This window comes from Pelodiscus sinensis, chromosome 9 (assembly GCF_049634645.1).
Source record: "Pelodiscus sinensis isolate JC-2024 chromosome 9, ASM4963464v1, whole genome shotgun sequence".
Taxonomy (NCBI): Eukaryota; Metazoa; Chordata; order Testudines; family Trionychidae; genus Pelodiscus; species Pelodiscus sinensis.
Window position 1 is genome coordinate 36,170,420 of NC_134719.1, and position 18,666 is coordinate 36,189,085.

Below are 18,666 nucleotides of genomic sequence, written 5' to 3' on the forward strand. Positions count from 1 at the left end.
ACAGGAGACAGTCCGGCCTCGGCACCTATCCATCTAATCCTAGATTATCTCATGCACCTCAAGGACTCCGGTCTTACCTTGGCATCTATCAGAGTCCACGTGGCAGCAATCACTGCCTTCCACCATCCTGTGCAGGAGTATTCAGTCTTTTCACATCCTATGACAAAGAGATTTATGAAAGGTCTCACTAACCTTTTTCCCCATCACACCAGACCAGCAGCTCCTTGGGACCTGGAGCTGGTACTCAATACTTTGACAACTTCGTCTTTCGAACCCCTGGCAACGTGCAACCTTCATAGTCTGTCCATGAAAGTCATCTTCTTATTGGCCATAGTTCTCCCTGTTTTTCACCCTAAGCCTCGTTGTTCAACAGAGCAAGCACGTCTTCACACTTCTTATATACAAAGAACTAAGCCACTGCGAAGATCGAGAGCACTTTTAGTTTCGATGGTGGAGCACTCTAAAGGCTGTCTTCTATCTGCACAACGCATTTCCTCAATCATAGTTGAGTGCATAAGAAAATGTTATATTCTTCGAAGCAAACCATTTCCAACAACAACTAGGGCTCACTCGACCCAAGTGGTTGCTGCCTCTACTGCATCTTGAAAGGTGTATCCTTGAAGGACATTTGCAGGACTGCCACACGCTCATCCGATTTTACTTTTGCCAAGCATTATGCAATGCCTAACCTGCTTATAGCAGACACCGCTGTAGCATCAGCGGTACTTTCCACAGCTGCACCTCATTAGCTCCGAACCCTCCACCATTCCAAGGAGCTATTGCTGTGCATTCACCTACAGTGGAGCACCCATGGGACACCGCTCGAAGAAGAAAAAGAAGTTACTCACCCTGTGAAGTAACGATGGTTCTTCGAGATGCGTGTCCCGTGAGTGCTCCACGACCTGCCCTCCTCCCCTCTTCGGAGTAACTTATTGTATTTTTCAGAACAAGAGGATCAGGAGGAACTGGCGGGCGCCGGACTGCGTGCACAAGAAAGGCGCGAAAAGACGCAAGCCGCACTGGCGCATGTGTGGTCCGGCAGACTACGGCTAAAAAGATCTCCGAACTGTGGCACCGGGACAAGCCCGATACCTACAGTGGAGCACCCACGGGACACGCATCTCGAAGAACCATCGTTACTTCACAGGGTGAGTAACTTCTTCTTTTCATTTCCATTAGGGGTTTCTAGCAGCATCATGAACACAAAAAGAGGTTTCAGGTAGCTTTGTCATTGAGTCAGACTGTGGAATTATATAATTAATTCACAGACTTTAGGGACAGAATAGACCACCATAATCATCTAGTCTAACCTACAGCACACTGCAGACCACAGAACCTCACCCACATACTCCTGTAATAGACCCATAACCTCTGGCTGAGTTACTGATAGGGTTGCCAGATGGTTGAAACAAAAATACCATACCCCCCCTCAAAAAAAAAAAACATTGGAAAAAATTCTGTTGAAGGGGAAAAAGGGGGGGAACCAAAGTTGTTGAGCAACAACAACAAGAAAAAGGACTTCAAGGACTTATTAAGCCCCAAAAAATTTAAAATAAAACATGTCCCCTGCGGTTGAGCACTAAGGGGAGCTGTTGAGCACTAAGACCAGTTTTTTGGCCGGCAGCCATTTTGTGTTGGCAGCCTTGGGGAACCAGGTAAGCATGGGGGCTGGGGCCGGGGGCTGGAGGTGTTGGGGGTTGGAGTGGGTGTCAGGGGGGAAGGGGAGCCTGGGCGCTGAGTGTTTGTAGGGTTGCCAGGTGCTTGGCATTTTTGTCTCCTGGCCAGGGAAAAATTCAGAAAATACTGGACATCTTAGGTGTTTTCTGAATTTTTCCCTAGCCAGGAGCCAAAAATACTGGACTGTCCAGGTGAATACCGGACTGTCCTGGACACCTGGCAACCCCAGTTACTGAAGTCCTCAAATCATGATTTAAAGACTTAAAATTATAGACAATCCACCATTTATTCTAGTTTAAACCTGCAAGATCACCAAAGATCACTTTTTAAATGTCAGGGCGAGATCTACCCCATTCCTTCCCTGAGGCCACACCCCTTCCTTGAGGCCCTGCTTACTCCATTCCCCCCCATCTCCATCACTTGCTTTCCCCAGCCCTAACTCATTTTAACTGGGGTGGGAACGAGCGATTTGAATGTGGGAAGGAGGGAGAGGTGTAAACTCTGGGATGAAATGTGGATGCAGGAGGATGTGGAAAAGGGGATGCTGGCTTGGGGAGGGGGTTCCTGTCTGGAGAGTATTGGAGTCAAGTGAGGGATTGGGGTGCTGAGCACGCCGCAGGCCACAGAGAAAACCCTTGAATGCTTGTAGGAAGCAGGGCTTTTCATTTCCCCCCTCAGCGTATCCACCCCACTGCGGGAAAAAGAAACTCCAGCATGCACCACATTTTAAAGAAGCCCAAATCAATTCCACGGGGAAAATGGCTCTGCTGAAGCTTTAAAGGGGACGGGGGAGGTTAGATGGAGAGTAGAGTCAGCAAAGGGAAAGTGGATTGTGGGAGATGGAGCTATACGCTCACTAGGATAGAGGAAGGAGATGATGAAGAGCAGGTCAGGTGAGTGCTGGGAGCGAAAGGAAAGCAGGGATCATGTGGAACAGAGGAATAGGCATGGGGCTGGGTGCAGAAGGGAGGCAAATGTGCAGTTTGCCAATATACCTTATTTTCCTGAGATATACTGATAAAAACACTGGTTGTGATGATCCCACAGACAGTTCACCATCATACAAACATATGCTTGTAATAACTAATCCAGCTGCATGCTCTTCTTGCTGTACACCCCACAAAGTGACTGGATTTTCTTTGGGAGGGCACAGGCGCTTTTCCTGCCTTTCTGAAGTTACTGCAGCCTCCTCCCTGGTAGTTTCTTCCCATCTCCCACTTGCTGCTGCAGCTGGGAGCCTGCAAGGACTGGAGGGCTCTGGGGGATTCCCCCCATGTAGTTTCCTCTGGTTGGCTATGGAAAGAAAACGCATTGACACACTTGGTATTGCTTGAACTTCTTCTGTGCTGCAGACACAGCTTCTGACCAGGTCAGTTTTTTGTTGACTTCTCTTTAGGATCAGAGGAGGGAGCCTAGCAGCAATTTAAAGCAATGAGCCAGACCACACCCCTCTCAACATCTCCCTGTCTCTTTAAGCACCTTTCAAAATAAATACAACAACTCCCCACCCAATTGGAAAGGCAAACAGCAAATCAGCCTGGGGCTACAGCAGCCCGTATTCTGAGTTCAGCTGATGTTTTGTTAAAACATGGTCTGATACTGCAAAACACAGGGTGAAGGGGGAAAATGTGGGACAGCAACAGACATTTTTTGTCAGCGCCTCCGCGATCAACCAGTTGATCATGATCAACTGGTTGGGGATAGCTGCAGTAGAGGAAGACAACAAACACCTCTGGCAATCTGACCCCGGAGGAAAATTCTTTCCTGACCCCAAATATAGTGTGATCCATTAGACCTTGAATATGCGGGCACAACTTACCAGCCAGATACCTGGGAAAGAGTTCTCTCTAGTAACTCAGCCTTTCTTAGCCTTCACTGTCTAGTGTTTCATCACTAGCTGTTAGAGATATTTGTGGCTAGCAGTCACAGATCAGATACATGTCATTGTAGCCAGTCTCACATCATCCCCTCCATAAACTTAGCAAGCAGACTCTTTAAGCAAGTTAGGTTTTTTGCCACAGTACACCATTGGAAGGCTGTTCCAGAACTTCACTCCTCTGATAGAAACCTTCTTATTGCTCTAGATTACTTGTTGTATATATTTTATAATACTTCATGTGAGTGTCTGACATACCTTTATAGATTGCAAAGCTTAAAAACATGTAATTTAAAGATTCATGGACTCCCAACCCTACGAAGTACACCTTGGTTATCTAGTTTACTCCATCTTTCTCTCCTTCTTCCCCATGGAAACACTTATGGGCATTGCAGAAGAAATTAAAAATACATACAAAAACTAACTGATACAATATTAAAACATCTAAGTAAGGCTATACTGTAAATAAACTTGGAAATACTTAGAAAGGAACCTTTCTCACTCTTTCCATAAGTATAGAGTGATATAGTAGTTTGGGTAATCAGTTCTACAGCACTGAAGGGACTTACTACCTACCTCACATACCTTGGTGGAAAACTGGTGAGCATGATGGGGAACTGCATGGTTTACGTAAAAAAATAGTATTTATTATGGGTGGTCCTATAGCAGAGAAACCAACCGGCAGAGGTAAGGAAGTTTCTCCTTGGCCATGTTTCCTATTAAGAAAATTTTAGAAATATCGTAACTATCTTAGTCAAATAATGCTGAATAATTCTTGCATACTATGCCTTTAAAAACTGCAGTTTGATTGTTTCCTTAAACAAATCCAGCTGTGTCTTCCCATCCTTGATTAAATTATTTCACTAACCAGTAGACACTAGCAAAAACATGTATTGGTAAAAGTCTAATTTTACTCTTGTTTCTTTGAATTTCAGGATGCTAACTCTTACCATCTTTGTTTTTAATCACATTAAAAATTCATCCTATCTCTTCTAACTCTTTTGATACTCAGAAATTTAGTAGATCTGATGTGCTTCTTTCACAAGCCTGTTGTATCCCATTTTTTTAGTCTCCAAAAAGGTTACTTTTTATTTGTCTAGAAACTGCAAAGTGGTGAACCCTGCTTTAATCTATCAATATTACATCTGTGGTGAGGAGTCCAGAGAAAAAAGTTCAAGCTGAGTCTTACCAAGATTATATAAACCTCCCCCAGATGAAATTTTAGATTTGTTGAAGTCAGTATTAACTTCAGTCGGGCTAGGATTTCACCCAGTAGGGGCAACAGCCACTCTGGCCCAGAGGCAAAGTATAGATGGCCTGGCTTCACACCATCGTAAGGGGCAGATCCTTGGGCAGAAGGGGTGGGGGATGGAGGCAGTCAGCCTCAGTGCTTCCCATAGCATGGTGTCACGGAGCTCTGACATGGTGCGCTGCGCTAATTCATATAGCAGTGTCAGTGGTCAGGAGCTCTGTGCCCTTTTGAAACACCGAACCCCTAGGCAATTGTCCCTTTTACCCCACCTGTCAGTGGGCCTGATATCATCTCAATCATTCCTGTACATGTATTTTTTTTTAGGCTGTAATATGAAGCATCACAATATATCATATATTTCAAGATACATAATTTACTTAAATGTTTCTTTAAAAGTTCCCTGACTGAGGCCAAGTGTCCTCATATATCCAGATTTATTATTTCAGAAGATAAATAGGAAACTCTGCTGAAGATGATAATAAAATGTATTACACCTAGGAATTTGTTATCCCATTAATGCATGTATATAATTTTAATTAATTTTGAGGTGATTAATTAATTTTAATTAATCTGTGAGACAGTAACTAATGTAAGTTGTTGATAAAGGTTCGTTTATATTACATGTCGTTTTGTTGTTTGTACTCTACTATAGTATTAAGAAAAATAGCACCAAGATACAGTTATAATATACAATTGAATTTTTAATCTCAGAATTCCATTGATTTATACAAACAACTCAATTATCATTCTTGTAACTGGCTTAAATTATCACTGGAAGGTATATAAAATACAGATCAATTTAATTCAGCTGAGAATTCTCTTTGTAACGAATGAACATCTCCTAAAACTACTTCTCCCTCACCATATCCTTATTTTAATTTTAAAAGCATGCATAAAATTTGTTTTCTTTAGCTTGTCAGTTAGAAAGTATCATTATCAAATGTAGGGGTAATAAAACCCCAAAGGAAAACTAATAAATCTTGTAGCTCAATTAACCAGTAGCATGTAATGTTATGAAATAACATCCTTGGCTAATGAAATATTTTCACCTTCTTTATTTACAACTAGCAGATTTACCACGTTTTGCTTGGGCCTTAACTTTATTATTTTTTTGAAAATAAAAGGAAAATGTACAGTACATGTTTTATTTAAATTATTGTATTTTTTAAAAAATACAGGGTTATTTTTATGAAGTTAATTTTTATTTTAGATTTCTTTTAAAAAGGGAGTGTTAATATTTTTTCCATTAAATTTTTTAGTCACTTTTTTAAAATGGGAATGCCATCAATTCCATGTTTTGCTCATCCTTATGAATTCTTATCATTCATTATGTTTTAACAAAAAAAAGCTATAGTCAATTTGGTTTCCAATAACATTGTTTTCTAGTTTTCATACCTTAAGAATAGATTTAGATGTTCCAAAACAACACTGATCCACATTTCTCTGTTTTATCTCTTTTCTGTAAGGTTTGTTGAGAAGCAGTCCTATTTCAGGTTCATCATATTTTTCGGGATCATTTTCGTTCAGTCTCTTTCAACATTCATTGAGAACTGTACTTGATTTGGTGATTCTGTCTCTTTTATGTTTGGTTTTATGAGAAGCAATCCCATTCCATGCTCATCCCATTTTCCTTTGCACAGCCTAAACCTTACTTTGCTTTAAATTATAATAAGAGGAAGCTGTACACCAAACTTGATGATCCTAGCTCTTTCCATTTAGGAGGAGTTCTTGATCAAACAGACAAACAGATAAACTCTCTCTAGAATATACAGTAGATGATAAATTTCAATTTTAGAAGAAAATTTAAACATAACATTTAGAAAGATAAAGATATAGAAGAATAATCAGATAATTATTCTGATTGTAGTGTTAACTTGCCTCCTCCAATCTCCTGTCTTGCAATTAGAAAAATATTGATATGATACATGTATTGAATTTATATTTTAAGAATCTAATTTCATGTCTGCTTTTGTGACTCAAATGAAACTTTCTGGCAAGCTGTAAATATGAATACTACTGAAAAGGGTTTGTTCTTCTTCGAGTGATGTCCCTGTGGGTGCTCTACTGGCGGTGTCAAGTCGCCTCGGCATCACAGATTGGAGTTTTCCATAGCAGTAGCCAGTTGGGCCGTATATGTGCATGAGGACCGACCGCCCTTCAGTTCCTTCATTGCTGCCCTCAGCTGCAGATGGATCTGACATCTCTCCTCAGAGTGTTTACCTGAGAACTGTTCAGTTAGTTAGTTAGTTGTTAATACTGTTCATTTTAGCCTTAATAGTGTTTGTTTAGCATAGTTAGTAATTAGTTACAGTTTAAAAAAAACCAGATCCGCAGGGCCCAACGAGCCGCAGCTTTGTGCAAAAAACAAAAACACACACAAAAAAAAAAAAAAAAGGAAAGAAAAAAGAGAAAGAACAAGGAGAAAAGTAAAGGAGTCTTCTGACCTGAACGCAGACAGAAGCTATTTTGCGACTTCTGTCATGCCTGGCTCCCCAGGATTTAAAAATTTTAAGGGATGTCATGAGCCTATGCCCACCTCTGATGGACATTTGTCATGTATTGGGTGTCTTGGTTGGTGAGGCACATAATCCTTTCAAATGCCCTCATTGCAGCAAGCTGACATAGTGAAATGTGGCTCCGCATGCTTCTTTTTGACAAGGCTCTTCAGCCTCCTGAGGCCAGGGATTCTTCCTCTTGTTCTGAGCCTCCCAAAGCTGAGAAAAGATGGGCAAGCTCTCCAGCACTGAAAATGGTGCTGAAAAGGAGCATCTCACCGATGTGTTCCTTGCCGGTCTCTTTGTTGGCCCATGTCAGCACCGGTGATAACCTGGGCACATCCGGCACCATAATCAGCTGTTCTACAAAATCTGTGAAACTGAAGTCCTGGCACAGTACACCACCATTACCGACAGCTTCAGCACTGGCATTGATACTAATGTCAACCATGACCCCAACACCAATGAAGTTGGGCAAGATGGACAAATCTTCCACCCTGTCTACCCCATCGGTGCTGACAAAGACCCGTTCCAAGTCTAGCCACTCACCCACCATACCTGAGAGCCCTGAACCGACCTTCTCACTGGCACCACTATCCTCATCATCGGTGCTATGCTCACTGACACTGACAGAGAGGCTTCCTCAGGTTCACTGTGCAAGGTCACAACGTGCTTCACTGTGTGCGGTGAACCTGAGGAAGGCATGTACCAGACCATTTCTCCATCACCGCCTCCTTCATCTCGTGGTTCTGTCAGAACTCTGAGGTCTCTGGTGCTGTCGGTTTGAAGTGCTTTCAAAGAAGACCATGGGAGTGACTTCTTGTCTAGGCACTCCTCACCAACCAGATCCTGCTGTGACAAACACAGGCACAGATATTCCTATGATCACTATCCTCCATGAATGATGGAGTAGAGGTGCCCTTCATGCTACTACAGACACTGGTCATTGTGTTACCAATGGTCAGTATCCAGGAACCATTCTAGTGCTCCACCCTACACCACCTTCCAGGAAACCACCTCCCTCATCCCATGCTCAAACCTTGCTGGCTGCTGACCAGCAGGAGATGGAAGAGGTTCAGATAACAGAAGAGTATGAGCCCCACAACCCAGATACCTCGCCCACTGACCAGTCCTTATCTCCAGATGAGGAAGTCACTCCAGGGGAAATCTCCCTGGTTGACGATCTCAAGCAGTTTCAAGAACTGTTTAAGAGAGTGGCTACAAGCCAACAGGTCCAGTGCACTGAGGTCCAGGAAAAACAATATCACCTCCTGAAAAACCTCCAGATGACCAACAGAGCCAAAAATCACGCTTCCCATAGATGAAACCATAATGGAGGCTGCAGTTGAAATATGGCAAAAACCCACATCTGTCCTTCCCACCAATAAGCATGCAGACAAGAAGTACTTTGTTCCTGCCAAAGGGTTGGACCTTTTATTAACCATTTGCAATCCAATTCATTGGTGGTTGATTCAGCTCAACAGAGGTAAAAACTTCCCCAATATAGAAACACTTCCCAAGACAAGGAATCAAAATGCATGGACCTCTTTGGCAGAAAAATGTATTCATCTTCCATGCTCCAATTATGCATACGTAATTATTCTGCTAATTAATCTGCTGACCACAATTTTGATAATTACACCAGACTAACAGAGTTGATGGAACATTTACCAGACAATAACCTGTGTTAAAATCTATAGTACAGGAGGGATGCATGATGGCTCGCACAACTTTCCAAATGGTCTTAGATGTGGCAGACACTGTGGCAAGATCTACTGTGACCTCCATCATTATGAGTAAGGCCTCTTGGCTTCAATCAGTAGGAGTCCCCAGGAGCTCAAAGAAAAGATCAAGGACCTTCCCTTTGATAGGGAGAAATTATTCGCTGCAAAAATAAATGAGGTCCTTCATACAAGTAAGGATTCTAGAACTTCACTTCAAACCCTAGGAATATATACTCCTCCATATCGACACAAGATATACATGCCTTACCAATGACACCATGATTTCTCATATTCCAGGAATCATCAGAGACATTCTGATCAATTCCAGTCTAGACCTCGGGTACAAAGGAGGCGACAGCAGAATAATCACTCCTCCACTTTCCAGCCCAACAAGCAGCAGGTTTGAAACATTGATTGGGGGCCTGCACAACCTCTTCCATCTCCATCTTCAAGAACACACTGCTGTTTTTCACCATTGTTTGTGTCCATTCAACCATTGCTGGGCTGCTATCACTATAGACTGTTGGGTCTTGGAAATAGTCGCATCTGGCTACTCCATCCTGTTCACTTCTCTTCCCCCATCCTCTCCTTCTTCAGGAACCGTTCTCATGACGAACTTCTAAGGCAAGAGGTTCATCAGCTCCTTGCCATAGGAGCAGTTGAGAGAGTGCCCAATCAGTTCAAAGGCAAAGGGTTCTATTCCAACTGTTTCCTCATGAAGAAGCACATAAGAGGGTGGAGACCCATCCTAGACTTACAGAAGCTCAACAAACATCTAAGAAAGCAGTGGTTCAAGATGTAATACTCATGTCTATAATTCTAGCAGTGGACAAGGGAGCCTGGTTTGCAGCCCTTGACCTGCAAGATACCTATTTTCATGTGACTATCCACCTGTCCCACAGACAGACAATTCCTCCATTTTACTATAGCATCAAACACTTCCAACACTGAGTTTTACCATTCAGTTTCTCCATTTGGTTTCTCTGGAGGTAGTCACCACATACCTATGTCAACAAGTCATGATTATTTTCCCTTATCTCAATGGCTGCCTCATAAAGGGTCCATCTCATGCAGAGACTCTCCACATGGTATCTACCACCAAAGACTTATTTCGATCCCTAGAACTCATTATCAATGACCAAAAGTCCACTTTTTAGCCGACACAGTTTCTCGTGTTTATAGGCTCTTGCCTTGATTCTCTCATGGCCTGTGCCTATCTGCCAATGCAGAGATTCCAGGAAATACAGGATCTAGTCAGCATACTTGCCACAAGTCCTTCCGTGACAGCTCTTACATGTTTACAACTGATGGGCCAGATGGCCACGCAATGTATGTGATACAGCATGGTCATTTACATCTTCGCTGCCTCCAGCTTTGGGTAGCGTCAGTTTACATCCCCTTCAAACATCAGGTTCACAAGCATGTATCGCCTCCTCCCAATGTCCTAACCCCCCCTCCAGTGGTGGACCAACCCAACGAATATGATAAGAGGGGTGCTGGATGGTTGTTCCAGCTCAAACAACTGTTGGTACAGATCACAACTGAAGTGTCCATGATTGGATGGGGAGCGCATCTAAACGGGCTTTTTACTCAGGGTCAATGGTCCGATCATGAAACATCTCTACACATAAATCTGCTGGAGCTTCAGGCAGTTTCCAATGCTTGTAAGCACTTTCGTGCACATGTCACCAATTCTACTGTGAGAATACTGATGGACAGCATGACAACCATATATTACATCAGCTGTCAAGACAGGGCGTGATCCTGTTCCCTGTGTATGGAAGCAGTCTGCCTCTGGAATTGGTGCATTGCCAACAACTTGGCTGCTTCGTACCTGCCTGGAATCAAATGCAGCAGACACTCTGAGCAAACATTTCACCATAGACCAGTGAAAGATCGATCGGCAAGCTCTCCAGCTCATATTTTGCAAATGGGGGTTTCCTCAGATCAACATCTTCACCTCTCACAACAACACCAAATGTTCCACATATTGTTCCAGAATGGATCTAGGATGGGTCTCCCTAGGTAGCGCTTTTCTGATTTCTTGGCAAGCCCACCTACTCTATGCTTTCCTGCCAATTCCACTCATTCCAAGAATCCTTGAGAAGATCTGGAGGGACTGTGTTCGAGTAATTCTCATAGACCCCTCCTCGTCCAGGCAGACATAGCTCCCCTATCTCTCTCAAATGTCTCTTCGACCCCCTTATCTCCTCCCGTGTCGTCCAGATCTACTGACCTAGGACAGGGGAACTTGACTTCACCCCCATCCTCAGACCCTACATCTAACAGCTTGGCTCCTCGCTGGCTTCAAGATGCCAAAACACTCTGCTCAGAGTAAAGCTTGTCCTCTTGCATAGTAGATGCATTACCGCCCACACTACTTACCTCCACAGATGTGTGAGATTCTCAGCATGATGCTCACAGAGATATAGTGATCCACACGCAGCTCTGCTACACATGATTCTGGACTACATCCTTGATTTGAAACAATCTAATTTATCCCTACCTTCTCTTCAAGTCCACTTTGTAGCTATCACCTTATTTCATTCCCGGATAAAGGGACATTCAGTTTTTAGTAGAGATAGTGTCATGTTGTGATCTCAACCATCCTTTTTACAGAAAGTGTGCTCGGACTTCTATATCAATGAACCAATTATTCTCCTGGCCTTCTATCCAAAGCTACATTTGTCCACACTGGAGGCTCTCCTCCATACTTTAAATGTTCAGAGGGCTCTTTCTTTCTACATTGACTGCACTAGAGAATAGCAGGGCACTCTCTTCACAAAGCATATCCAACTTTATTGTCTCCTGTATCACACAATACTATGCTCTACATCACAAGACACTTCCTGCCCCACCCAGAGTGCATTTTAATAGGGCTGTTTCTATATCCTTCTTACAAGCCTTCCTATGAGGAGTTCTGCTTTGAGACCTTTGCCATGCTGCTGCATGGTCATCAGATCATAGTTTTATGAAACATTATGCTATTCTCCATAATGCAGTGCTATCTACTGCCAACAAGAGATCACTCTGAAGCCTGCCATCCTTATCTTAACTGATTATTGCTATGTGGTCACCCACAGTGGAGTACCCAGGGGGATATCACTTGAAGAAGAATAGGAAGTTACCTTGTGCAATAAACAACGGTTCTTTGAGATGTGCATCCCCATGGGTGCTCCAATATCCACCCTCCTCCCCTCTTCTTCAGGGGGTTTCTCTTTGTCTCCTCTCTTTCAGAGACTCGGGTGTATATGAGGAACTGAAGGGGAGTCGGGCTCTGCATGTGACGCACAAGGTGCAAACAGCACGAGGCACCTCATGCGCAGGCATGGCCCAACCAGCACGAGGCACCTCATGCGCATGCATGGCCCAACCAGCTACTGCTACAGAAAACTCCGATCTGTGGCACTGGGGCAACCTGACACTTACAGTGGAACATCCATGGGGACACACATCTCAAAGAACCGTTATTACCGCACAAGGTGAGTGACTTCCTTTTCAGGAGCACTAATGACTATCTTAATGCAAAAAGATGTGTAGTATAGGACACTAAAATCTTGCTCTTATAGAAGAGATTTCTGCTCTTTGAAAGGTATTTGCTTTTTTTAACCCAACTGATAGAACGAACATTATCAGAAATAGCTGAGCCATAGAATTGAATTGTCTTTGCCTAAACTGAAAGATTAAAACTGCAGTCTAGCACAGGGTGAGCAAAAGGTCCTCTGTGGGCCAGATCCGGCCCACCAAGCAGGTAGATCTGGCTGGCAGAGGCCCTGCTGCTCCCCGCTCCCAGGCCAATTAGAGTCTGGGGGCAGGGGAGTGCGTGAAACTTCCTCCCCCCTGACAGGACCACGCAGTGCTTTGAAGCGCCATGTGCTCCTCACAGGGCGGGAAGAGACGTCACGCGCGACACTTCAAAGTGCCGTACGCTCATGCAGGGCGTGAGCAGGGCGAAGGAAGCTTTGTGCAGCTCCCCTGCCCCCAGACCCTGATTGGCCTGGGGTCAGGGGGAGCGTGTGAAGCCTCTTCCCACCCTGCCAGGGGAATGGGTGCCTAGTGGGAAGTGGGGGCAAAGGGGCTTCCCCACCCCCAAACCAATCATGGTCTGTGGGTGGGGTAGTCCAGAAGCATCCTGGCTCTGCCCCTTCCCGTTTCAGCCCCGCCCCTTCTGGGGTAGCTCAGGTGCTCGGGGCTACTTCAAAAATGTTTGAAGTGGCCCCCAGTCAAAAGTTATTGCCGACCCCTGGTCTAGCAGATCATTACTCTGCTCACTTCACAAAAGCCACTCTCACAGTTTGCTTCCTTGTTGACCATGTCAGCATAAAGACAAAGATCTGAATGTATGTAGAGACTGAATCTCTCTCTTCCCTAGAGACTGTCATTCCTCTCAGTGTTAAGACACATAAGTAGAATAATGAGGTCAGTATGAACTCTCCTGACGCTGTCTGTGCTATATCTGTTCTATAGTTTGGAGTCTCCATGGCTGTCTAATAATCCAACACTTTCACAAGCATTACTTTACTTTTTTAAAAATCACAAAGGAATTGCACAAATGTCATAACAGCCAAATAGAAATTTTACTTTTTATTAAATCACTACTTTGCATCTCCTTTCTGTTCTTCTACTGCTTTTGATTTGGACTTGTCCATATACAAGGTAAGTTTAACTTCAGCATTGACCTAGTCAGTGATGGGCAAAACATACATTGTCATTCTGATGCTGATTGCAAGCAGTTGTCCTATTATGTTTTTTCATGTATTGTTTAAAAAGCATGTGTAAATTAATATGCTGACACAGTACAATACCTAATAAAAATCTAGATGCATATAAAAATATTTGACTTTATTTATACTTACTAGAGAGCTGTAGCGTTCAGTCAATATCACAAGTATCTGTTAATATGACTGTGCCCTCAATTGTAAACTTGTAACCTATTATCAGTTTTACAAAGTAGAAGTTCTAACCATCATTATATCTGTTGCTTAATGGCAAATAGATTTAGCTCATTTTGCTTTCTTGGGTTCAGTAATTAAGTTGTTTTCTGTGGTTTGATCTTCTCTGTCCTTTCTCTGACCTGTCACAGTTACACAGATCTTCAATGCAGTGATTTTCTTGTGTGAGTGAAGGGAAATTGAGGAGCATAACAATAATGCAAACACTTCCCTAGGAACCCAACCCATAGGTTCTACTTGACAGTAACAGTTACACCTCTCTAGTAGGGAATCAAAATATTTAAAAAAAAAAACTGTTCAAAAATTACTCTCGCATCTACATTTTTCATACAGCTGAGAATTTACATAATAATTTGCAATGCAACTTGTAATGTTTAAAGATGAGGTTTTGGCTTGGGACCAGACTGATCTCTAAGATCTTAGAAGCACAGTAATAAGACACCAGTAACAAAAAGGCAAAATTCAGAAAATATGTGATAACAGATGGAGGCCCTACATACAGTCTTTTTTCCTTTTCCTTACAAAGCATGTCAAATGTTAACCAGTAAGCAATTGACCTTAATAGTTAACCCCTGGCCCCAGCTACATCCGCCAGGTGTCAGTAGAACCCCAGCCATGCTGGTCAGACCCTGGATCTGGACCTGGACCTCATTTGTACTAGAGAGACCACGGTTCTGACCAACACAAGGCCCACAACTGACCCCTGTCCTAGTCCCCAGTGCACTAGACTGGCCAAAACAACTCCAGCCCCTCTAATTTTAACTGATTAACCATTTAAACAACATAATGTAACTAATTTAAATGGTTAACTTTTTAATCATTATTTACATCCCTAGGCCCTTAACATTCATGACTGTGAAGAAGGCAACATGTACCATGCAATTTGGTCTCCCCTGTGAAATCTGGTCTCTCCCATGAAATCTGGTCTTTTGTGTACTTTTACCCTTTATTATACAGATTTTTCAGGGGAGATCTGCATTTCTCAAATTGGGTTTCCTGATCCAAAAGGGGTGGCAGAGCGATCACAAAAGTATTGTAAGGGGGCTGTTTTATTGCCACCCTTACTTCTGCACTGCTCCTTTCAGAGCTGGGCATCTGGAGAGTGGAAGCTGCTAGCTGAGGGCCAAGCTCTGAAGGCAGAGGCAGAGAGGTAAGGGTGGCAATACTATACTATGCCATTCTTACTTCTATGCTGCTTCTGGTGGTGGTGGTGCCTTCAGAGCTGGCTCCTGGCCAGCAGTTGCTGCTGTCTGGACACCCAGCACTAAAAGCATTGCAATTGACAGCAGCAGGGCGGAGATAAGCATAGCAATTCTGCAACCTCCCCTACAATAAACTTGTGACACTCCCAAACCCTTTTAGGTCAGGACCGCTACAGTTACAACCTGAAACCATGTAATTTATTATTTTTAAATCCTATGACCATGAAATTGACCAAAATGAACTGCGAATTTGGTGGGACCCTAATCTCTAATTTTGAGGACATTTGGAGATAAATTTCTCAGTATAGTTTCACTTCTTCTTCTTCTTCTTCTTCTTCTTCTTCTTCTTCTTCTTCTTCGAGGTCCTCGGAGATGCTTTATGCTGGTCTCGGTGCTGTCCCAGTGCCTGGATTGGCCATCCCAGTGCTTTCCAGTGGGCAGTGTGCATGCATGGCCTGCACTCTCAAGTCCCTTCTCAACCGCCCTCAGCCTAAGACAGAGCTCCATGGTTTCCTGCTTTTTTGATGATTCTGCAATAGTTTGTTTATAGTTAGTTTCTTGTTACTGTTAGTGTTATTTAGTGAGTTTGTTGTTAATAGTTTAAAAAAGACCTTTCCATCGTTCTGGGTTTGCCAGGCTTTAAACGCTGATCCTCCTGCAGAGAAGGAATGACCATCTCATATGGTCACTCGCAATGTGTCTGATGACTGGGGGAACAGCACTTAACTCAAAGTTTCCCTCACTGCGCCAAACTTAAGGCCAGGACATGCAAAGACAGAGATCTTCGACTAAAATTGATGTTAATGGAAAAAAGCCTACATCCTGCCTTGGATTGGAGAGTTCAACCTGGGAAGGCATGATCACCCCCAGGTTCCCTTCATGGCAAGATAGCACTGCCGGCCATTGCTGCTTCTAACCACAAAGGCTCCAAACAATGCCTTAGTGCTGTTCTGGTAGGCTCTGTGATACCGATGAACAGGGCTTGCCAAACCGTGGCGAGCCCCGCTTTCCAGCCGCGTTGCCTGGCGATCTGCGCATGCGCAGATCATTCTGCGCATGCGCAGATCGCTGGAACCCGGCTCTTCCGGGTTGCAATATACTCGCCATGGACGAGTAGATTGCATTATTTGTTGAGCCCTGCCAATTAATACCCTGGTACCATGGGATACACCACAAGTGTCAACTCCAGAAAACCGTGTTTCCATCATGATCAGCACTGATGGCAACACCCGTGACCTTGATACAGATGGCACCATTGGCCATCTTGGCAACAAGCTTGGTCTCAGCACCGATGGCATCCATCTTGGTACTGATGGCACCAGCCCGCTCCTCGGCACAGCCAGCACTGACCAGATTTGCAGCACCAATTATATACTTAGTACCACCAACATATCAATGGTCACTATCATCTGCAACCGCCTACAGCGTTGGCACCGTACAAGCCGACACTGCAGACTCCATCACTGATCCTGGCAGCGCCACTCTCATATATGTTCAGTGAAGATCTGGCAGGAACATCCGCACATCAGTCACCATTGTTCGGTACAGACACATCGCTGAGACTGGCCATTCCAAAGACATTGTCTCTGGTATCATCACAATTCTCCAGTGACAACAATGACAGGGTACAGGCATCCTTTCCCCCACAATGCAGCCCTTCAAGACATTACTACAAGCTGTATTACAACCTACATGCACCCCTTCCATGCTGTGACCACCACTGGATGGCTTCACCGATGCCATATCCTTCTCAATGGCCTTACTGGAGCCCTTGGGGTTCCTATACAAGACACCGCAGTGCTCAACCCAGCTCTGACAAACTGCCTATTTCCTATACACCATGCACAACCTCATCAGCACAAAATCCTCTCATACCAGGTCCTCAAGAGGGCCAGGCTGTGGAGGAATCACCACCAGACACATCACCTCTGACAAATTCATCGTCCTCACCTGATGAGGCTGTGATGTGTCCTCCACCTTTGGCTGCTGATGACTTTGCTCACTTTAACGAACTCTTTAGAAGAGTCACAGCAGAGCTCAAGATCACCACTGAGGGGGTCACTCAACCACAGCATGAGCTCACAGACATCCTTCAAGCCTCTCCGTCCTCCAAAATAGCTCTCCCCATCAATCCGGCTAGCCTAGACAAAACCCACATGATTTGGCAAATCCCGGTATCGATACCACTTACATGCAAGAGGGCAGACAAAAAATATTATGTGTCCTCTAAGAGTTGAGAGTTTTTATTCACCCATCCAACACTGAACACTTTTGAGTGGAGGTGACACATCAATGAGCCAAACAGAATTGTTTTTGTACCACTCTGCCAGATAAAGACAGCAAGCGATTAGACCTCTTCAGTCAAAAGGCCTATATTTTGGCAACTTTACACTTTAGGATCTCGAATTACTTAACCGTGCTGGCAAAATGTGATTTTAGGAATTATTCTAAACTGCTGGACTTTGTGAACAGCATCCCTTAGGGAAAGAGACCTCAATTTATGGTTATTGTGGCTGAGGGTTATTCTAAACTGCTGCACATTATTTCACAGGCAGCCCTCCACACTAGATGCTGCAGACATAGTGGCTAGAACCACTGCCACTGCAGTTTTGATGCACAGGGCATCGTGGTTCTCTCCGGCCACATTCTCTTGCGAAATACAAGCCACCATCAAGGATTTGCCCTTTGATGGGCAAAAACTCTTTGCCAGCAAAACCAATGAGATCCTTAATACAATGAAGGATTCACGTGCCACCCTTTGCATCCTGGGCATCCATACGCCTGCTAACAGACGTAAGCAGTACCACGACCTCGGTACTTTACTTACCCCAACCAACATTCAGATTCCAATCCAAATAGAAACCGAGCTCAGCCTCAGAGACACCGACAGAGACACTCAGCTTCAGCCCCCAGTAACCATGTGCACATTCCAAAACCCTCTCTGCCCATTCTATCACCAGTGGGCCGATGTCACCACAGACAGATGGGTGCTTGACATCATCCTGTTGGGATACACCATTCCTTTCCTCTCCAAGCTCCCTATGCACCCTCCCATCCCATCCCCCTTCAGGGACCCCTGTCACGAGAATCTTTTATGTCAAGAGGTGATTCATTTTCTAGATCTTGAAGCCATAGAACCGGTCTCAGAACCGGTCTCAGGGGATCCGGTTTCTATTCCCATTATTTCCTAGCTCAAAAGAAGTCAGGGGGATGGAGACCAATCTTAGAATTCTGCAACCTCAACAAGTTTGTCAAGATGCAACACTTTCACATGTCACTCTATCCATGATTATCCTGGCATTGCTATGAGGGGACTGGTTTTCAGCCCTCAACCTCCAGGACACATATTCTCATGCACCTGGCTCACAGAAGATTCTTAAGGTTCATGGTAAGTCCACATCACTACCAATATTGGGTCCTTCCATTTGGCCTGTCTACAGCCCCTCACATTTTCTCCAAAGTGCTCGCTGTCACCACAGCACACCTTC

At 44.1% G+C, this 18,666-nt stretch overlaps 1 protein-coding gene across 12 annotated transcripts in view; it reads left to right on the forward strand.

Moving 5' to 3' along the window:
• TLCD4 (TLC domain containing 4) overlaps positions 1–18,666 on the forward strand; it is a 111,230-nt gene that overhangs the window by 82,014 nt on the left and 10,550 nt on the right. For 9 of the 12 annotated variants that reach the window (XM_075936573.1, XM_075936577.1, XM_075936583.1 and 6 more), the window contains one exon: positions 946–1,148. The exons of 2 other annotated variants lie outside the window; for them this stretch is intronic. In XM_075936573.1, coding sequence (XP_075792688.1) covers positions 946–1,148 — 203 coding nt within the window. Of the gene's footprint in view, positions 1–945; positions 1,149–12,261; positions 12,507–18,666 lie in introns of all 12 variants that reach the window. One more of the 12 variants, XM_075936581.1, reaches the window with a different exon arrangement.